General features: G+C 45.2%; 1 protein-coding gene across 6 annotated transcripts in view; it reads left to right on the top strand.

Annotated features, from left to right (window-relative positions):
* Nucleotides 1–22,185, top strand: part of LOC147008565 (serine/threonine-protein kinase DCLK1-like) — a 157,677-nt gene that overhangs the window by 80,152 nt on the left and 55,340 nt on the right. For 4 of the 6 annotated variants that reach the window (XM_085864456.1, XM_085864460.1, XM_085864455.1 and 1 more), the window contains exons 6-7: nt 1,349–1,451; nt 21,166–21,276. In XM_085864456.1, coding sequence (XP_085720582.1) covers nt 1,349–1,451; nt 21,166–21,276 — 214 coding nt within the window. The remainder of the gene's footprint in view (nt 1–1,348; nt 1,452–21,165; nt 21,277–22,185) is intronic. The other 2 variants (XM_085864459.1, XM_085864458.1) reach the window with 1 other exon arrangement.

Below are 22,185 nucleotides of genomic sequence, written 5' to 3'. Positions count from 1 at the left end.
TGAACAATTTTTTTTCCTCTTGGTTTATGCATGTATTTATTTATTTATTTTTAAAGCCCAAGGCATATAGCATGTTCGTTTAGCTTAACTCCATGCCTCAGTCAGAATGACTAATAAATCAAAGGAAGAAGCAATAAACAAATAATTGTGATGATTATTATGGTGACGATTTCATAACTCATTTGGCTCTGGATAATCTTTGGATATATATTGAATTAAAAGAAAATGAAGCACACACATTGTAGAGTTGGTTATGTTTTGGATATATCACTCACTGGTTCGATGCAGCAACAAAAAGATCAAGTGTTTGCATCAATCACTGAAACAGGATAATCAGTGCTTCTCGTGTCACTATTCACACCATCGTTGGCATTTTCAGCAATGTTTTCATCTTCCTTCTCTTTTCATCTCGGTGTGATCATCTTTCTGTTCTTAAAAATGACAACTATCATCGTATTGTATGGAATCTTGAAGGAACATCACAATGCATTTACTCTGAGAGAGTTGTCACGGATGAACATAAGATCAAAATGGTGATTATGAGAATATTTCCAGCAATTTGCATTATCAGTTTGTTTCGAATAATATCAGTTTTATTTTCTATTGGGCTTACCCATTGTATATAATGAACCAGAATGGTAACATCCACCAGATATAGGAAATGAAACTGGTTCGGCCACGAGTCGTTTGCTCACTCTCCACTCAATGGGCCGCCAGAATTATTCTTTACTCGCAAAAGTATCAGTCCCCAGTGGAGGACAAGTTTAAGCTAATCCATCAATTTAAATTATTTCATGGATTTTAAAAGGTAAATTGTGTTTCATTCTCTTGGTTTCACTCAGAGGCGAAGGAAGCTCTGTGCTACTTCTACCGTCCACCGCAAAATTGTGGTGCAACATCGGGTGATGGAGGTTTAGTTGGATTTGTCTAAAAAGATGGCAAAATATAGCTATTTAAAATTTTTACTCCATGAATATCTGGATTAAATCTACTTTAATCCAGATGTTCATGTTGATTTGAAAGATTGCTGGAAGGGACAACAAAGTGACTGACTACATTGGTTATTTTCATTTCACTTTTCTTGATGCAATCAGCAGCTTTTCAAACACGGCTGTCATAAATGGAAGACAGACGAATGCAAGGACAGACACCACAGTTTTCACTATATATTGCAGTATATAAGAATTGTGCCAACACAATGGAATCTGTAGATTGAATCAGATGCTGCTTGGCAGCAATCACAAACACAATTGGCCAATGATGTTTTCATGTTCATTTTTTTTTTTTGGGGGGGGGGGGGTGGGAGAGTATTTGCAGTGGTACTTGAGATTTGTCCCTCCTTGTGCAGGTTACCTGTTTGCAAGACTTTTTTGGTGAGGAGGACGTTTTCATCGCTTGTGGACCAGAGAAGTTCCGTTATGCACAAGATGATTTTATGCTCGATGATACCGGTGAGTCTGTCTGTATTTATTTTTACTTTGGTTTCATTTTTGTCCTTTCACAATGTTTGATGGAGTCATCTTTTTTTTTTTTCCCCAAAGATTATTTTCTCTTTGGTTTCTCCAATTGGCATTAGTGATTCAGACTCACTTATTATTTTTATTCTTTTTTATGACTTTTATTATTTGAGCACGGTACATGATGATGATGATTATTATTATTTGTGTCGTCGTTTCTCAGCAAAAGCATTCCAAATTTGACTATCATTAACGCTGTGGTGCTTATCAGGTTTATTGCTGCATGATGCTTTATTGTTTTTCTTCTTTCACCCAGGCTTTATTTGCAACACTGTAGTCTTGGATCTTTTCTTTTTGCTGATGAGTGGTTAGGCAGGACTTGACATTGCTTCATCAAATGATTTTCTTTTGGTGAAAATAATGACCCTCCGAGCAGCCATGCATTTTGGCTCTCTTCTTGTCGAGCACATTCCAACCACCTTTTATAAACATGACAATTATTCTTAACTTTTTCAGTGTAAAAGCTCCACGTAAGAAATTTGCTATGATCCGAGTGAGCCAAGTTTTGGGATATATAAAAACATCTTGTAGGAAGGGACCATGTTCAGAGACAGAGAACAGAAACAGAGATATTTGGCATGCAGTAAACTAAATAGATGGTCCAAGTCAAGTTTGCAAGATTAACTTTTTGTACTTGCCAAGAATTGCCTTGATACGTTTGTATGATATTTTTGTAAATGTGGGAAAAGTAACTTAAAAATAATTTTTTTGTAACCAAAAGACCTTTGCAACATAAGCTGCAAATCTTTAAATGGGACTCCAAACACCAAATTTTTTTTTCTGAAAACCATTGAGAATCGTTAATCATGGTCTAATTTGAAGGGAAAATAAAATTGAATATTTTTTAAATTTTTTTGCCAATCACAAATTGGCAAAAAATAAGCCTTAGCGTGTTGATTTTCAATTTCACCAGTGACGTCACATTATGAACTCACCTTCATCCAAACAGCGGCCTCCATAGAGAAGCAATGCATGTCAAGCTCGGATTCCGATACTGATTTTTTCCGATCATTAGCACCGCTGAAGGTTCTCAGAATGTTGAAAGTGATCGGTGGGATTTTGTCATAAAACATGACAATTATTATGTCATGTCATAAAATCAGTGTGCTTCTTTGATTAAATTTAATATTCCTGACTGCAAACCTCCAAGCTGGTGATCAGCAGGGCAGAGATGATGTGCTTGTGTGGTAGGCGACACTTGTTGCTTGCAGGTCGTGCAGTAATTGCCGTGATGGGACTCAATGTATGCTCTGCTGTTTTGTCAAGTTTGGGGATTCGATCTGCATTTATTAACAAGCTTAGTCTGGTCATGAATAAACGATCAGCAGTATGTTGTTCTGATGAGCCCATAACGAGGGTGAAATCTAGATCAACATCTCTGCTTTTGTCTATTCATGACCATAGACTTTAAATCTCAGTCTGCAAATGCTTGAGTACCATACGGAAGCCTCCTGGTTTGGAGGTGATATGTTGGTATAATTTATGCACATGACATCAGCGTCGTGCCATAAGGTCAGTGTGCTTTTTTGATAGTATATATGTATGTGTGTATATATATATATATATATATATATATATATATATATATATATATATATATATATATATATATATATATATATATATATATATATATATATATATATATATATATACATATACATATACATATACATATACATATATATATATATATATATATATATATATATATATATATATATATATATATATATATATATATATATATATATATATATATATATATATATATATATATAGAGAGAGAGAGAGATTTAATCTGTCTATCTAATGAATATGCCTGGTGTTGGCTTAGTAGTTAGGGTGGCGGCTTGGGATCCCAGGGTCCTGAGTTCAAGCCCCGTTGGCTGCTGAATTAATACCAGGGGGTTGACTCAACCTGTTATCCTTCCGAGGTCGGTGAAGTGAGTACCAGTGTACTGGTCCCGGTGTATGCCCCGGTTAGAATAGGTGTACCATATCTCTGTGTGTCGTAAGAGGCGACCAGGGTTGGCGTCAGGAAGGGCATCCGGCCATAAAACATTGCCTCAAGAAAAAGCCCAACCCCTGCACAGCAGGGAAAAATGGCTGTAAAACGGTCATTTTTAAAAAAATCTAATGAATACCTATTTCACCAAGATTCGGTTAGAAATTTGGTCGACTGGCTGCATCATTGCTCAGGTGAAGGCATGCCACTGATACATTGGCCCTGTAGATTAGGGCAGGAATTTGGATTTTTGTGTGATTACTGACAGGCAATGGTCTAATGCTTTAAAAAGACACCAGAGGGTCTAATTTGTTCACAATAAGTGATCAGCGATGGGACTGCAAGCTCGATGTCCCTTCTAAAGTACAGCGTGTTCCAAAAAGACTTGGACAACTTTGGTTGTTAATGTATTTAGTATCACAAATGATACAATGAAACCCTTTGCTTTAAATGATACAGAAACTCATAAGGTTTTCTTCATTTTCATCTCTGGTGGTTTAATGCAATAGAAAATGGTGACTCCACAGGTGAAAGCTCAATGTGTCGAATGGTTCATCGAGTCGAGATCCAACATGGAAGCTTAGCATAATTTCCGTGCAAGGTATGGAAGGAATCTGCCATCACGGACTAGTATAAGAGAGTGGTGCTAGAGGTTTTAGGAGACTGGAAGTTGTCAGAAACAGAAAGTACTTGTCAACCAAGCACAATCAAATGGAAGACCAAGAAGGAACCCGAAGAAGTAAAGAGTAAAGATGGAGTCATCAGGAGGAACCTGGAAAGGATTTGGGTTTCAGTCGCTACTCCACAACCTTCAAACCCATCCAGGCGCAGCCAAGTGAGCCTTACAGAATATTTTTTGCAAGAATTCACTTTTGCTTATGGAGATGAATAACGAAAAAGATGAGAGGTGAAAAAAACAAGAATTAGAATGAAAAGAGAATTGTGAAAAAAGTGCAGCAGTTGAACGAGTGTTTGAATCATTTCAACAAAGGTCCCAGAATATCAATTTTACACGCATCCCGAGAACTGGGGCTACCAACCACCACTGTTCACAGGATTTTGCATAAAAGACTGAAGCTTTATGCCTATAAGGTGCAGATTCTGCAGGCACTCACATTAACTACAAGGCATCTGGTAGAGCGCATACCTCTTCCCCGAAATGCCTGATCCACGAGAACATATCTGGCTCAATACATTTTTGAGATATCGTGTGACATCATTTTTGGCCCTATCTCTCAATGGTGAAGAATCACTTAAAAAATTCTAGTAGCCGGATCCATATCTGGATCTTCCCCAAAATCGAATCAGTTTGTCCTTGTCACACACCAACAAAGATAATATGGCAGTTTGTCCTTGTCCACAAAATTTCATCCAGATCCGTCCACAACTTTTTGAGGTATCTTGTGCACAAACGGACAAACAAGCAAATTAGAAGGGCACTCGGTAGAGCGCATACCTCTGCCACGTAATGCCTAATCCACGAGAACATATCGGGCCCATTACATTTTTGAAATATCATGCTATACAGTACTATATCATTTTTTGGCCCTATCTCACAATGGTGAAGAATTACTTTAAAAATAAAATAATTCTTATATCCAGATCCGGATCTTCACCAAAATCGAATCAATTCGTCCTTGTCACACTCTCAATCCATCCACCAAGTTTCGTCTGAATCCGTCCACAACTTTTTGAGATATCGTGCTACATATCGTTTTTGGCCCTCCCTATCTCTCAATAGTGAAGAATCGCTTTAAAAAATTCTTGTAGTCGGATCCGGATCTTCACCAAAATCTAATCAGTTTGTCCTTGTCACACACCCAATCTGTCCACAAAATTTCATCTGGATCCATCCATAACTCTTTGAGATATCCAGTACAAAAACAAACAGACAGACAGACAAGCCGGTAGGCGGCCATGGGTCGCCGAGCATCCGATGACCTTTGACCCCTGATCTGAGTTAATCTAGTACTAAGTACTTATGAAATTGCAATCGAATCGGTTAACCCGTGTATGAGCAAGGGGGCTTTGAATGGTCATTTTGCCCAAACAATGCACTCATTGATCTTTGACCCCTGACTTAGCCAAGATAGGTCAATATGTCCTGAAGCAAAGTTGTAATACCCATTGAGTACTCTGTACCTATGAACTTTCATTCATATCGGTTAACCCGTGTAGGAGCAAGGGGGATTTGAATGGTCATTTTGCCTGAAAATTGCACTCATTGACCTTTGACCCCTGACCTAGCCGAGATAGGTCAATATGTCCTGAAGCAAAGTTGTAGTACTCATTGAGTACTATGTACCTATGAACTTTCATTCATATCGGTTAACCCCTGTAAGAGCAAGGGTGCCTTGAATGGTAATTTAGCCCGAAAAATGAACTTATTGACCTTTGACCCCTGACCTACTCGAGATAGGTCATTATGCAAATGAGCTAAGTTGTAGTACTCATTACGGTCTATAAGCATGTAAAGATTCATTCGATTCGGTTCAACCGTCTTGGAGCTGGTGTACTTTGAATTTTCAGCGGGAATGCTCAATGGCCCTCGGACACCCAAGTTGAGAGGGTTGCCATTTGGAAACTATAAGATATAGAAAAAAAATGGATGTCATATTGCGGATAGAGAATCACCTTAAGATTATGCATACCAAATCTCATCGAGTTCCATCTCCTGATAACTACTCGGTATCAATTTGAATGAAAAGTTCCGAAAATTCGGTTTGATATCGGAAATCCCCAAAGTTCGAGGGGGTGCTGTGGGTGAACAAAGATATAAATCGAAAATCCGGCTCGATCATTTGTGCACAATGTATTCCAGATGATTAGTGTGAATTTTCATGACCATCTGACCATAACCCTAGGAGGAGTAGTATTTGGCGCGAAGGCACCTCCAGCTCTCGCATATTATCGATTTTTGCACTAATTGACCTTTGACCCCTGACCTAAGCGAAATCGGTCAATATGTCCTGAGGCAAAGTTGTAGTACTCATTGCGTGCTATGAACCTGCAAAGTTTCATTCGGATCGATTCACTCACCTGATCGCTAGGGGGCCTTCAATTTTCACCAATTTTCGGGCATACCCCATTTGTAGGGGGCGTTGGGGGTAAACTATTCCATATATCACACAAAAACTGAATATATTTGATAGAGCATCACCTGTAGATGATGCATGCCAAATTTCATAAGCCTACGTGGGATAATGGTTTTCGGACTTGATTTCGCGTGAACGGTACCGATTTTGAAGGTTTTTCGGTTGTTGCTAGGGAACCAAAGCGTCCCAACCAACCATCACAATTTCCAAAGCACTAGGTCATAAGATGTACCTACCACCCGAGTTTGGTCAAAATCGGCCCACGTTTACTATCAATTATGCTGATGACAAACAAACAAACATCCAAACAAACAGAATTACTGGCAATAAGGGTCACCTATTTTGGCGACCCAACAGAGAAAGGGGGTGAAAACATAAACAGCTTCACCTTCGGTGGCGGAGGTAATGACAGACCCAAACGCAGGGCGTTTGCCTTGGAAATGCTCAGTTGCATAGACGATGACGAAGATTACCTAAAAACGGTTGTATTCACAGACAAAGCTTGCTTTCATGTATTGGGGAAGGTCAACTGGCATAATATTGTTACGGATTTGGAAACCTTGTGCACACAAACAGCCAGAGTCCCCGTAGTTCAGTTATTTCGATAAGTACGTGTTTATAGTTAGAATCCATCCCCTATGTCTAATGGGAATTTCGTGTGTGCGCTTCGAGTTATTTTTTAGTCAGGTTTTTACAACAACTACTACCACAACAACAACAACAACGCCACCATCTCTCACTCGACCCAGTCGCCATTGACCACGTGTTTTTGGCTGAGGGCGTGGGCGGAGCCTCCGTCGCTTCGGATAGAAGCTCCGCCCCAAGGAGGGGCAATTGAGCGTTTCCTCCAGCCAATGAGTGAAGGGCGAGCATCACACGCGCGCCCCAGCCAATCGGGAGGCTGACCACGAATCGTCCGACAACCCCTCGTCCAATCAGTAGGCGAGGGGCGAGAAAAGAAACCCCTCCCACCTCGAGAGAGAAAAAGAGACGAGAGGACGACAGGCGTGATCGAGGCGACTGCCGAGCAGACTGCCTTACAGAAATAGTAAGGCCGTTCGGGCCGGTAAGTTGTTCATTTGGTCCGGCGCGGCTTTCGTAACTTCCGCTCGGTTTCGCCGGATCTGAGTCGGTGATAGCGACTCGATTCGGACAAAGTCGGCTGAGGGTGTGGTTTTCCCCGGTAGTTGGATAACGTGGGTACTTAGGTATATTGAAATTAGGCAATTAACGCAACTCCACGCCCTCAAAATATTGGCGACCACGATCCGCTAAGGGACCCGTGACCTTTCGGAGTTGTCCGAGAGTCACGACCTAAATTCCCGGTGTTCCGTGGGAGACGACTCTACTGCTCCACCTAGTGGTCGTTTATCGCCACCGAACCCTGGCCCACAACAATATGAGGCCCTGGGGCTCTGAAAACCCATACATGGTCATTGAACAAATACACGACAGTCTAAAGGTCAATGTGTGGTGTGGCCTTCTCCATGACTGCTGGGTGGGTCCGTTTTTTTTTTTTTTTTTTCTTCTTTGCAGAGGATAGAGTGACCTCAAGAGTTTACATGAACATGTTGGAAGGATTTGTCTTCCAACAGATTGAAGACCTGCAACCCGATATTATTTTTTCAACATGACCGCGCTCCCCCTCATTGGGCCTTTAGTCATTCGAGCCGTCCTGAATGAAAAATTTACAGGTCGCTGGATTAGCTGAGACAGACCAACCGCTTAGCCCCACAAAATACCAGACATAACCCCCCTTGATTTTTTTTGTCAAAGATGTCTACAACACCAAGGTAGCAAACCTGTGGGATCTTCGTTCTCGAAGCACAGCTGCATGCACACTGGTGGATGCAAACATGCTGAGCTGAACATGGCAAGAACTCGTGTACTGCCTTGATGTCTGGTGTATGACAAATGGAACTCACATTGAAGTGTATTGATGGTGTGCACAAAACGTTATGAGATTCTATATCGTATAAAACAAAGGGTATTGTTGTATCATTTGTGGTACTCAATATATTAACAGCCAAAGTTGTCCAGGTCTTTTTGGAACAACCTTTATAGTTTATTTCATGATGCAACATCCATCCTGTGAAGTAATAGATTGGCCGTTTATAGGTAGAGCCAATATTGTCAGGAGTCTCTGAATAAACAGCAATACATTCGAGCACACTACCCCATGATCAATATCTATATATATATATATATATATATATATATATATATATATATATATATATATATATATATATATATATATATATATATATATATAATATTTTGCATCGGTTTTGTGGTTATCCAGATTCTTTGATGCTATAAACATCCCATCTTCAAAACCTTGCATTCTGTAACTCAAATATCACAGCAACAGCACTTTCTAGGATTACAGCATCTATGCCACAAAACAAATGATTCAAGGAATGCAATTACGTTTATTTCAAGGACATCAGGAATGACGAGGTTTCTCGCTGCTTTGATTTTTATTTTGGATATAGGCCTCGTATATAAGTGTTGGTCCCATATTTACATTGGGGTATCAGGTGTGAACTAATGTGTTATCCTATTGTCCAAATTTAGTTGCATTAATTTTTGTTGCTTGTTGATGTGATAAAATAACCAATAAAATAGCAAGTAATTTGTAGGTAATGAGCATTGTAGGAATATGAGATAAATATAATGCAAACAAAAAATAGACAAGTGAAGTTGAGTGTTGCATGAAACAAACATAATATGGCAGACTTCTGTACTGGAGATCAGATGCATTATGTGGGCCATTCTTCTAAACGCTTGTTGAATTTTAAGTGGCGTTTACCCACCAACAAATTTTATTAATTTTTGGACTGAACATAGCATGTTATGTTAAAGAACATATTGTTGCGAATTCGCGCCCGCCGGCGTGCGAACGGCCACGTAACTCGAATCGCGGCACGTCGTCCACCGGACGGACAATTCTGTCATGACCCTCTCGGACCAACGCCGGGAGCTGGTCACGGGTGGGCCTTTCGACCTCACCACAATCGTGCCAATCGGCCACCCGCGTAGGATAGGGTTGTTCGCCAAACTCGACCTACCTAAGTACCCACGCGGATGGTAAACCGGGCGATCGTACCTCGCCGCAGGTCGACTCCGGACACGAGCCGCTTGGGCGGCCCGTTCCGCACTATCGGGATAACCGAGCGGTGTTATCGTCGACCTGGACGGTTCAGATTAATTACCGGGATGTTGCACCCACTACGAACCCCTTACGTGATGCAAGATGGAGGGTCAATAAAAAAGGAAAAGAAACGAAGCAGAGCGGGAACAGTTCAACAAGCAAGCATTTTATTCACACACACACACACAGACAAGCACGTATATACAGCCATACAGTCAAAAATGCACAAATAACAGTTAAAACAGTCATGCAACAAAAGCAAATGCAGAGCTACAACCGACTACGACCGACACATGGCAACACTTACGCAGTTCTACTTCACAGACGGCGCCAACACACACATTCATACAAAAAGCAAAGGAAGGAAAAGAAATAAAGAAGTCGCGACTTCCCTTTTATGGCTGGTGAGTCCCTCTCCCACGACCGCCAGCGTGGTCGCGCCTGGCCCCGACCTCTCTCGCGGCCGGCGAACCTTCTCCGGCACTCCCCGTCCGGACGCGCAGGTCCACCTCACAACGGGTGCTGCCGCGTCTCCCGTCCGTGCCTTTGTGACAGGGCCGCTCGCCAAGCCGCGGGCGCAGGACCTCTTCCCGAAGACCAACTCTCGACAAAAACCAACCGAAGACCAACCAGACCACCAGCCAAGACGAAAAGGAAGAGGCTCAAGAGTAAGAGGCTCTAAAGGAAGAGGCGACAGAGTAAGAGGCGACAGAGCGCCCCGCCCGTGTCCGTCTTTTAGAGCGCGGGGCTCCGCCCTTCGCCCCGCCCCGTTCTCGGCTCCACCTTCCTTTGAGAGGGTTCCCGAAAAGGGCGTTCCCTCACGCTTTCCCTCCACCCCGCCCCGTGCGGGGGTCGGGGGAGTCAGTTTTTGGCTCTGGGCCAGAGAATTATTCCCCCAAAATGAGACCCCTCCTTCACATGACCTCTGACCTTTGACCTGCATCGCCCTCCTCCACTCCAAAGCGCGGGGAAGTCAAACGGAAGAAACAGGCGGGGAAACCTGCGCATCCTCGCAATTCCCTCCTTGGCGCCTTCGTTTGCCGTTCGGAAGCGGACGTAGTGGCGGAGATGTAGTAGTGTAGATGGTGGAGGTGGCGTGGTTGCAGTGTGGTTGGCGCTGTGATGGGGATGGCGTGGTTGTTGAGATGCTGTTTCTTTGAAATAAAAGATAGAACAGAAAAATGGCTAACTGGAGGATCGCAGCCCGAATGGATCACATAAATTCCCTCTATACAACGGGTTTGGGCTTTCTACACATGTACCTATGAAGATATCCCACCTGAGGGCCCTTTATGGTGTAATGCGAATTTCCACAGCCGTAACACTACCCCCTCCCCTTTTTACAGACTCGTCCCGAGTCGTCAAATTCTCGTGTGCCATCGTGTAGTTCTCCCCGAGTACGTTTTACATTCGGATCCCTGAGTGCGACATTCATGGTATTCGTGTCCCCAAAATAAATAACCTGAGGGCTGAGTAACTAACTAACAAACGCACTCACTCAGATGACTTAAATAAAATTGCCGGCGTGAGACAGACATGCCGGGGGCGCACTTATATGTACAGTACAATTCACAACTTAACAACTTAACCTTACAAAATTTACACTAACCATGGCCCAGGATCTATAGACTCTGCAGGAAGCAAAACAAAAGTCAACAGGTGCACGGCCCTCCACTGCAGGCCCGTGTTGTAGCTGCCAACAGGACAGTCCGTACAACTTGTGACGACGATCCTGGCGCACATGGAAATGAACAGGGGGGGGGGGGGCAAAGCAAAATTGAACGGGGGCAAACTGATGATGTGAGCAGTGGGCATGGCATGGCAAAGGTGAACAGGCATACAAAGCCGGCAGAACAGGACCGCTGCAGGCGAACACAGCCGGCGGACGATCCGACCAGCACAGGCCTTGAAGCACAGCCGCAGACAAAGTTGGCCGGCCTCTCGCCGTGCAGTGCAGGTTGGTGGAGGGAGTGCAGTAGTGCTGGCCACTCGAAAGGCGGGCTCAGACCTACCTACCTGTCTCCCTCCCACCTATCGCCTTTGCCTGTCACTGTCAATACCCACTCCCTTAATTTGTAAAACCCAATTTAGCCCAAACTTATTTTTTGGGGGTTTTTATTTTCATTTCCTTTTTACTCCCGACTAGAACTCGTCCCCTAACCCCCTTTATCGTCCTTCTTCGGCTAACCTATCGTCCCCCAGCCTACTCCAAACCCCTACGTTCCCTTCCTGGAGGGGAATAAGGGAGAGCTAGCGTCCTGTGTCGAGGCCCAACGAAGGCTCGGGATGGCCTCCTCGGACTTCAGCGATCTAACCCAAAGTGGGCCCATCGGCCCACAACATGAGCGAAGGGATGGATGGTGCGGAGGGGTACACTTCCTAATCTACCCTAACCATTTAACTGTTAAACTACCCCGGGGCTTTCAACAAGCGCCTCTCGCTTAACCTACCGGTTCTCGCAACCAACATTCCCGTTGCCTGTGTTGGTGTCCACACAATTTTGGGCCTCGCCTCCCAATTTTCTCTCCGTGCCCTCACACGGTCTCATGGCTGGGATGCGTGGCTCCCTTGGCAGGCACTAGCCTCTGCCGATTCTCTAACAATGGCACCCCCGGGCACTACACTGCCTCCGAGCCTACCAGCTCCCTAAACACGGAGTTCCCCCCATGGCACCTCCCCTGAAACGCACACGTGGCAGGCTGGCTTCCCGGGCCCCTTTCCGAGGGTCACCTGTGCCCACAACACTGCCCACACGGCTAACGGCGCGCCGGGCCCCCGCATCATGCGGGCGCACCCGTGCCCACTACGCTATCCCGGCCCCCCATGGGCCCTTGGCCTACCACGGCCGCCTAGCCCGGTGCCCGGGGTACCCACTCAGCGATACTCACCTTTCACAGCCACGCTCCCAGCCCGTCAACAGGGCTCCTGCACCCCTCCAAATGGGTATCGAGCCTACATTCCCACCAACAACAAAACGACCTCCATTTTGTCAATTTGACTAACCCATCTAACTCACTCTACACTGACCCCAGGGTCCTTTGGGTGGGAGTCACTCCTCCCCCCAATCACTCATCGCATCATGCATTCCACATTCACTCCATACACTCAGACCCGCTGGCCTCACTCACTCAACAAGCACATGTTTCCACTTCACACTTCACAACTCACCGCTGAATCTCTGCCATCCTGCTCACTACATCCCCGAACTAACTCGTGCTCCCACGTCGTGCCTTACACTACAGCACGTTCCTTTTAACACTACGTAGCTAGGCTACGTCCCCGCTACACATCCAAAGTCTGTCTCTGTCTTCAAAATAATCCCATACTCCATTCTAACTCCCTTCCTAAATCTCAACTAACATCCCTCTAACTAATCCATTCCACAGGCCCCATGAGGACTTACCCCTGCCCCATGGAGCCGGTCTAGCTAAGCTAACCCTTCCCCCTAACTAGTGTCATCCTGTGCCCTGGTAGGGGGGTCTTCCACCCTATGCCCGGGAATCCTGTTCACCCGAAAGCGAGGCTTGCGTTTTTTTTTTTTATCGTGCAGCACCAGCGCGGCAACTCGCAACCTGCGCACCAGCGCGGCAATTCACAGCCGCGCACCTGTGGCGTGACGTCATGACAGCTGTTCGCGTCCCTCGTCCCTCTTGGACGGTACCATCCGGCAGGGATTCACCCTCCTGCCGGATTCCAACCATACACGCAGCCATGACGTCACCCGGCACATAAAAAAACACAAGCCTCGCGTCTCGAGGGGTTCCCCACGCGAACACATGTGCTCTGCCCATTGGAGCTGAACACACACGCCCGCGTGGAGAACCCGTCCGGTCCGAATCCATAATCCTGCCGAAACTTTGTCCGTCCGCGGGATCGGCAACATTCACCGCTGGCGTTTCCGGACCGGGTTTCACTCCTGCAAGCGAGCATGTGGCGGTCTCGTGCGTACCACAGCACGAACCTCGCGCTCGCCGCCGTGTAAACCCGGCGCGGTGCTCAAAACATCGACGGCCGCTACTCGGCCCCTGTCTATCTGTCGTAGTCGTCGTCTCCATTCGACACACGCACTCTCACGTGTCACGACGCTCACATTTCATCCATCAAACTCACATTCACACCGGGAGACGTGGCTGCATGTTCGTACATGCCCACCGTCATCTCCCTTTCATACCGCTCTCTTACACACGCTGTCCCTCTCACACTCCGTGTGCTGGGAGGAACGTACTCCGGCACACTCGCAACCACACTGGGGATTCGTGTCCCCACAAGGGGTTCCGGGGCCTCTAAACCCCCCAAGCTCTCCGTGCACCCGTCCCCTCGAACTCGCTCGACACGACCGAACTCACCTGGTCATGACTCGCTTCAAGGGAGCATGGCGTCTCCCTCCGTTCCCGAAGGAGGCTATCCAGCTGCTTGCACCGGGTCCCTAAACAGTCCGCCAGCTCCCCCTCATGGTCCTCCACTACCTCAATGTGTGCGTGTTTGTCACTAACCCCATCCAATTCACTCTCTATCTCCCGTGTCTCTGGCAATACTTTCATTTCCTTCTTTGTCTTTGTTACTTCCCTCGTCTCCACTATTTTTATTTCCTTTATTAGGGTTTGCCCGAATTGTTCTTTCATCCGTTGATAACCCTCATTTATTTGCGTTAACATCTCCATTAGTTGCCTCATCTTCCTGATTCTCGCCCAGCACGTCTCCCGTATTATTTTGTCCTCACCCACTTCCATCGCGGGCCGAACAGCCGTTGCTCTCCCTCCCAGCTCGTTCGCTCCAACACGTGACGCCGCCATTTTGCACACCGTTGTCTGCACTTCGTTGCATGAAAATGCCATTATGCCTGCCTGCAGGCCTCGCATATCGCTCTAGAATGCCTTCTTGTGCACATCCATATCGTCCATCAATTCTTTCCAAAGCCCGCCAATGTCCGCCTGCCTCGCCTGCCATGCCCACGTGGTTTGAAACGGCTGTTGGGAGCGCTCGCCTCGTGTCGCGCCATTCGCAGCGCCATAAATAGCTGCTCGCTCCGTGCTGCGCTGAGGTGCGATCGCGCCGCCATTATGCGATTCAGTTTGTCGGTAAAGTCCGTGCTCAGTATATGGGGTTGAGCTTCCCCACGGATTAACATTACAAGTACCGTCCCGGGCCATGGATTCTACATTACTACACACATACATTTCTACTACCCCCGGCACCCGCTCGCCTTGAGACTCCATCTTATTTCTCGTAAGGGATTAATTTAACTCGCTCGTAATTTGGAGGGAACGGGGGGGGGGGGGGTCGCCTCGCACACCCCTGCTCCGTTCCCGTAAATTTAGCTTGGAGGCGGGGTGGTTTGTTTCCCGCTCTCTGACACCAGTGTTGCGAGGAGGGGGATGAGTCCGTATCCCATGACCTGACGCCAGTGTTGCGAATTCGCGCCCGCCGGCGTGCGAACGGCCACGTAACTCGAATCGCGGCACGTCGCCCACCAGATGGACAATTCTCTCGTGACCCTCTCGGACCAACGCCGGGAGCTAGTCACGGGTGGGCCTTTCGACCTCACCACAATTGTGCCAATCGGCCACCCGCGTAGGATAGGGTTGTTCGCCAAACTCGACCTACCTAAGTACCCACGCGGATGGTAAACCGGGCGATCGTACCTCGCCGCAGGTCGACTCCGGACACGAGCCGCTTGGGCGGCCTGTTCCGTACTATCGGGATAACCGAGCAGTGTTATCGTCGACCTGGACGGTTCAGATTAATTACCGGGATGTTGCACCCACTACGAACCCCTTATGTGATGCAAGATGGAGGGTCAATAAAAAAAGGAAAAGAGACGAAGCAGCGCAGGAACAGTTCAACAAGCAAGCATTTTATTCACACACACACACACACACAGACAAGCACGTATATACAGCCATACAGTCAAAAATGCACATATAACAGTTAAAACAGTCATGCAACAAAAGCAAATGCAGAGCTACAACCGACTATGACCGACACACGGCAACACTTACGCAGTTCTACTTCACAGACAGCGCCAACACACACATTTATACAAAAAATAAAGGAAGAAGAAGAAAGAAAGAAGATGACTTCCCTTTTATGGCTGGTGAGTCCCTCTGCCACAACCGCCAGCGTGGTCGAGCCTGGCCCCGACCTCTCTCGTGGCCGGCGAACCCTCTCCGGCACTGCCCGTCCGGACGCGCAGGTCCACCTCACAATGGGCGCTGCCGTGTCTCCCGTCCGTGCCTTCGTGACAGGGCCGCTCGCCAAGCCGCAGGCGCAGGACCTCTTCCCAAAGACCAACTCTCGACAAAAACCAATCGAAGACCAATCAGACCACCAGCCAAGACGAAAAGGAAGAGGCGGAAGAGGAAGAGGCTCAAGAGGAAGAGGCGCCAGACGAAGAGGCTCAAGAGGAAGAGGCGACAGAGCGCCCCGCCCGTGTCCGTCTTTTATAGCGCGGGGCTCCGCCCTTCGCCCCGCCCCGTTCTCGGCTCCACCTTCCTTCGAGAGGGTTCCCGAAAAGGGCGTTCCCTCACGCTTTCCCTCCACCCCACCCCGTGCGGGGGCCGGGGGAGTCCGTTTTTGGCTCTGGGCCAGAGAATTATTCCCCCAAATTGAGACCCCTCCTTCACATGACCTCTGACCTTTGACCTGCATCGCCCCTCCTCCACTCCAAAGCGCGAGTTAGTCAAACGGAAGAAACAGGCGGGGAAACCTGCGCATCCACGCAGTTCCCTCCTTGGCGCCTTTGTTTGCCGTTCAGAAGCGGACGTAGTGGCGAAGATGTAGTAGCGTAGATGGTGGAGGTGGCGTGGTTGCAGTGTGGTTGGCGCTGTGATGGGGATAGTGTGGTTGTTGAGATGCTGTTTGTTTGAAATAAAAGATAGAACAGAAAAATGGCTAACTGGAGTATCGCAGCCCGAATGGATCACATAAATTCCCTCTATACAACGGGTTTGGGCTAACTACACATGTACCTATGAAGATATCTCACCTGAGGGCCCTTTATGGTGTAATGTGAATTTCCACAGCCTTAACAATATTAAAAACATGTATATAGAGCAGCACTTGGTAAAGCACATACCTTTGCCAGGCTGAACTGTATATACATTTTGTATCCCACTGATAAGCCAGATCTGCATCTGGAGGATTCGTTCTTGTCACACACCAAAATCTAATTGGTTTGTTCTTGTCACCTACCCAACTCAACCACCAAGTTTTGTCATCAGTCCACAACGTTTTGAGATATCATGCCATATATGGATTTTAACCCCTATCTCAATGGTGAAGAATCACTTAAAAAATTCTCGGATCCATATCTGGATCTAGATCTTCACCAAAATCTAATCACTTCATCCTCATCGCACAAAACCTGTACACCAAATTTTGTCTGAATCCATCCATAACTTTTTGTGATATCCTGCTCACAGATAGACAAGCATGCACAGACAGTGAAGAAAACAACCTCTGTCCACCATTGGTGGCAGAGGTAATTTATGAGAAAGTAAAGTAGATGTGCCATTCATAGTCACTTGTGTACAACACCCAAAACACAACATGGAACCATGTTTTTTGGCATGGCTACATTCTTGGGGAAATCCTCATTTTACGAATACCATTCTAAAGTAAATGTGTTCTTGTTACGAATCTGGAAGCCATTTGCACACAAACAGACAGCAGTCCCTAAGCTTAGTTATTTCAATAAGTATGTGTATAGTTAGATTCCTCCCTATGTCTAAAGGGAATTACATGTGTGCGCAGCGAAGCTTCTTTCCAGTTAGATTTTTGCAATACCCAACGCCAACAAATCAATCCTTCACATCTTCACACCATCGACGCCATTGCCCACGTGTGTTCGACCACGGACGTGGGTGGTTTCCTCACCTCAGAACACGGACTCCGCCCAGGAAAGGAGGGGGTTCCCCCCTGTCCAATCATGGATGGCCAGCACATCACCCCACGAAACCCTGTCCAATCAGGGCAAAGATAACCTCAGAGCTCCGACTCTGCCCCAGAAAGGCAGGGTTTTCCCCCTGTCCAATCAGAGGGGGACAGATATCACCCCATGAAACCCTGTCCAATCAGGGCAAAGATTACCTCAGAGGTCCAATCACCCCACCCCACCCGGGGGAAGGATAAGAATCGCCGGGCTCCCCTGAGTGCTCGCTGGAGTTGGGTTGGAATTGTTGGAGAAGAAAGGGGTCGCCATTGCTCTTGATGTGCGTCGTTGGTGGTCCTCTGACTATTTATTCCACAGCCGTCAACTTCCATCTCTTAATTTTGTCAAGCAATAACCCGGAGTCCGAGCCGGGAATCTCCACTGTGAGGAGCGACCCTGGACCCCGCTATACCGTGTCTGGGCTCGCCGACGACCCCGAATTTCACACCTGCAGTCGCGGGCCAAACCGCATGAGGTGGCCAGGTACCGACCAAACTCTGACCTCCAGCCTGTCTATCCCCTTGGCTGCGAGGGTCGAAATAAAGATAATCTGGGTCCATTTTATTTTGGTGTGTGTGTTGTGTGTCTGTGGTGGCGCTGTCCTATAAGTAGAAATTGTAGAAGTGTTGATTGCTCATTGTACATTGCCTGTATATTCGGAATAAGTCTACACTGTGTCTTATTATTGTAAATAAACAACTGTTAAATGTTCCAGTTCGTTGCCTGTCATTTCTATCATTGACCCAGTATGGTTCAGGCTTGAGAATTAGGAAGGCCGGTTGTACCGTAAGTTTTCATTTGGGCCGGCGTGCCTTTGGTAATTTCCGCTCGGTTACGCCGGATCCGAGTCGGTAACAGCGACTCGGTTCGGAAAAAGCCGGCCGAGGGTGTGGCTTCCCCGGTAGTTAGTTGGCATGAGTACTTATGTAAATTGGAATTGACAAGTAGGCCCTACCTCACGCCGTCAAAATATTTGCGACCACGGTCCTTTAAGCGACCCGTCGACTCTGGAGTTATCCGGGGTGACGACCTCTCAATTCCGGTGTTCGGTGGGAGACAGCCCGACTGCTCCGTCTCACGGTTGTCCTTGCCACCGAACCCGGCACCACAACATTATTACTACAAATTCAAAAGCGACAGTGAATAGAAATGATGGAGATTTGTCTTCGGTAAAGGCTGACCATGGCGTGCCAGTGCAGTACCTCAAAACATGGCATGGAACATGGTGATACACTCAAAGTAGCATGGCATTGTGGTGAAAAATGGGAAAACTATTTATTTTAAATTCAACAGGATTTGCTTACGAAAAGAAAAATCGATTAAAAACCAAAAGAGCAAAGTTTTGATTTCCTCGCATCTGCTGAGCTGTCGTTTCATCATTGCTGATGCCTTTGTAGCTTACCATCAGATATTTTTCCATTTGCAAACACCAATTGGTCACACTTTTAATTATCCCCACCCCACCACCATCCCCCAGCTTTCACACAAGCTACAATTTGGCAAAGCACAAGTCGAGCTCGATCTACCATTAATCTAATGTACTGAACAGACAGAGCTGATCACTGTTTGATCAAATGCTGTTTGTATTATACAATTTCTAATTCTCGCTTGCTCGTCTCTGAATTGTGTTGCGTCGGGTTCAACCCCAAGTGTTAACGTCACAATATTATGAAGCACATAATTTATTTGAAGGGAAGGTAAAGATGGATGTTTCTTCTACAACATGGATATTGATGATCCCTTGATATTTCTTAAGAAATCGTATTGTATTATTTTCATTTTGCCAGTTAATTCTAATTTCATTTGGATAATTCCAATATTTTGAAATATAATTGACAAGAGGGATTAAAAATAACCTAAATAGAGTTTTCCCACCTACTATTTACAGTCTACACCATAATGTAGGTTGCAAAGAATGTGACAGAGCACTGTGACGTGTAGACACGAATGGGTACAAAACGATGAAAAATGCTATTGCACAGGTTCAAATTAACTCGTGCAAATTATTCACATTTGTTCAATAGTGAATGGCTTTTGTATGATGACTGAGAGTGCTTGTATAATGTGACTACCCAGTAATCTGCAGGATCCCCCCCTCCCACCGGGTGAGAACAGTCACTGATTTTCCATGGCAACAATGCAGAGAGGGATGGTAGTTGCCATGGAAACATATATTCCTTGGTATTGCTAGGTAACCATGACACTGACAGAGAGAGAGAGAGTGAGCATCATGCTCTATTTGAGGTGCGACTTGTTTCTTTTCAGGAGTGGTAATTGGCTGTAAGTGCTTTTTCAATGAAATAATATAATTTCTAAAATGGTTTTCTAGTATTCTGCATGAAGGGAGAAATTCTCTTTTGCAGGAACAAGCTGGAGTTATTTACTTGGAGTTCAGAAATCCCCATTCATGAGTAAATGAAAAACGTCATATATATATATATATATATATATATATATATATATATATATATATATATATATATATATATATATATATATATATATATATATATATATATATATATATATATATATATATATATATATTTTGTCCATGTCATCATTAAAATATTTTTTTACTTTTCTTTGTCCATGTACAGTTTCAGATGAAAACAGCAGCTGATGTGAACATTTGAGGCAATTGCTTGTGAAATGTTGGGCCATCGAGTCACAATCTGCATTACAAATTCAAATCGATGCTGGTTTTAATTTCACACAAAAATGACGCAGCAGCAGAGGTCAGGACTGACTGATGTGTGCTTAGCATCTTGTGGTCTGGCCGTGAAGTGGGATTTGTTCACAACTGAAATGCCATTTCTGGATTGAAACCTTCAGTTCAGAAACTGTTCGTATTATTTATTGCTCGTTTTCTTTCACTTGCGTCATTTTTAATGAATTCGCGAGTGCTCATAAAGGCCGACTGGTGATGGCAAATTGAGAATAAGGGGTCCACATATATATTTATATTTTTTATATATATACATATATATATATATATATATATATATATATGTATATAGAAAAAAAAATATATATATATATATATATATATATATATATATATATATATATATAAATATACATATTACATGTGAAAGTGGTGGTTGATTTTTAACCTTTCTCCGACTCGTATTTGCTCTGTTCATTCCTCTTTCTTCCCCTTCTATTGCTTTCCAACATCCTTTTCTCTCTTCCTTCCTCTTTCCTCCCCATATCCTTACCACTCCTCCCCCCCCAGCCTTTGTCCCTTGTCCTCTCTCCTCCTTTTCCTTTTCTGACAATTTCTCCCCTCTCCCTTCCTTTTGTTTTTGCAATACGGCTATTAAGTGCAGCACAAGGCCAGGGTGTCCTCAGTACTTCCACACACGTGCATTTGCTCTGCTGTCCTTCACTCCTTTATGTTAACTTGCCACGCGTTGTCTTTTCCTACCCCCCCCCCCCCCCACTGCTTATGGCAGATTGCCGAGTGATGAAGGCAAACTATTCCAAGCCTGGGACGCCCATCCCACCCAGCCCTCGCTCTGTCAAAAGCCCCAGCTTGTCCCGCAGGAGTAAGTCTCAGCCATTTGGTGAGCTGCATGTCCTTCATGATGCACTGAGTGCTTGCAGCATCTCCAACCTCTAAAACTGGAGTCTATGGAATGAGTGTGTTAATATGATTTTATTTTTTCATTGTCTTTATTATTTTTTCATCGATTTGATTTGTCATCGCCAAAGTTCCACCCACAAAGCTTCTAGTATTTTAACAACCATGATTACACTGGCAACCACTTCATTGACAACCAACAGGAGACATTCATTATTACTTTAACGAGTTTGTTTTGCGCAGCTTGTCAACTTTTAGTTTCTTCAAATATTGCATACATCAATCCATGATAAACATTTGTGCCATATGAAAGTTGGCCACAATTATCGCTCTTTGACTGAAATAGTACGAGCTTGTCCTGTAAAAATAAATAAATAAACGAGAAATAGAGCAACCAGAGATTGCAGACTCTCGCCAGGACTTCTTTTGTGTGGTGTATTTTGGGTAGTCTTTGTGTACTGGTGTGTTACGTAATTAATAAGAGACATTAGAACTGCAACTTTATAACTGCTGGCCATGATGAGCAGGGACCAAGACGTCCCGCTTTGATGAAACCTCGCTTTGATTGGACACCTGACCCTGACCCATGACATTTTTATTTATTATTCAATTGAATTTAGAATGGGATTAAAATAAATTCAATTCAAATCAAATGGAAGACCAAATAAGTACAGTCCAACATTGAAGTAATCAGAAGGAACCCAAACGAGCAAAAGGCAAAGATGAAGTCATCAGGAGGAACTGGATAGGATTCGCATTTCAGCTGCTACTCCTCGACACTCAAAAACCCATCCAGGCACAGCCAAGTGAGCCTCGTTAAAATAAAATAAAATAAAAACCCACATCAAAAAATTCTATTATTCTGGCTGTCAGACCATGCGTCCAATTAAGT

The sequence above is a fragment of the Eptatretus burgeri genome, chromosome 18 (assembly GCF_056783735.1).
Source record: "Eptatretus burgeri isolate ZD-2024b chromosome 18, Ebu_testis_v1, whole genome shotgun sequence".
NCBI classification, from domain to species: Eukaryota; Metazoa; Chordata; class Myxini; order Myxiniformes; family Myxinidae; genus Eptatretus; species Eptatretus burgeri.
This window is presented reverse-complemented; position numbering and strand designations above follow the sequence as displayed.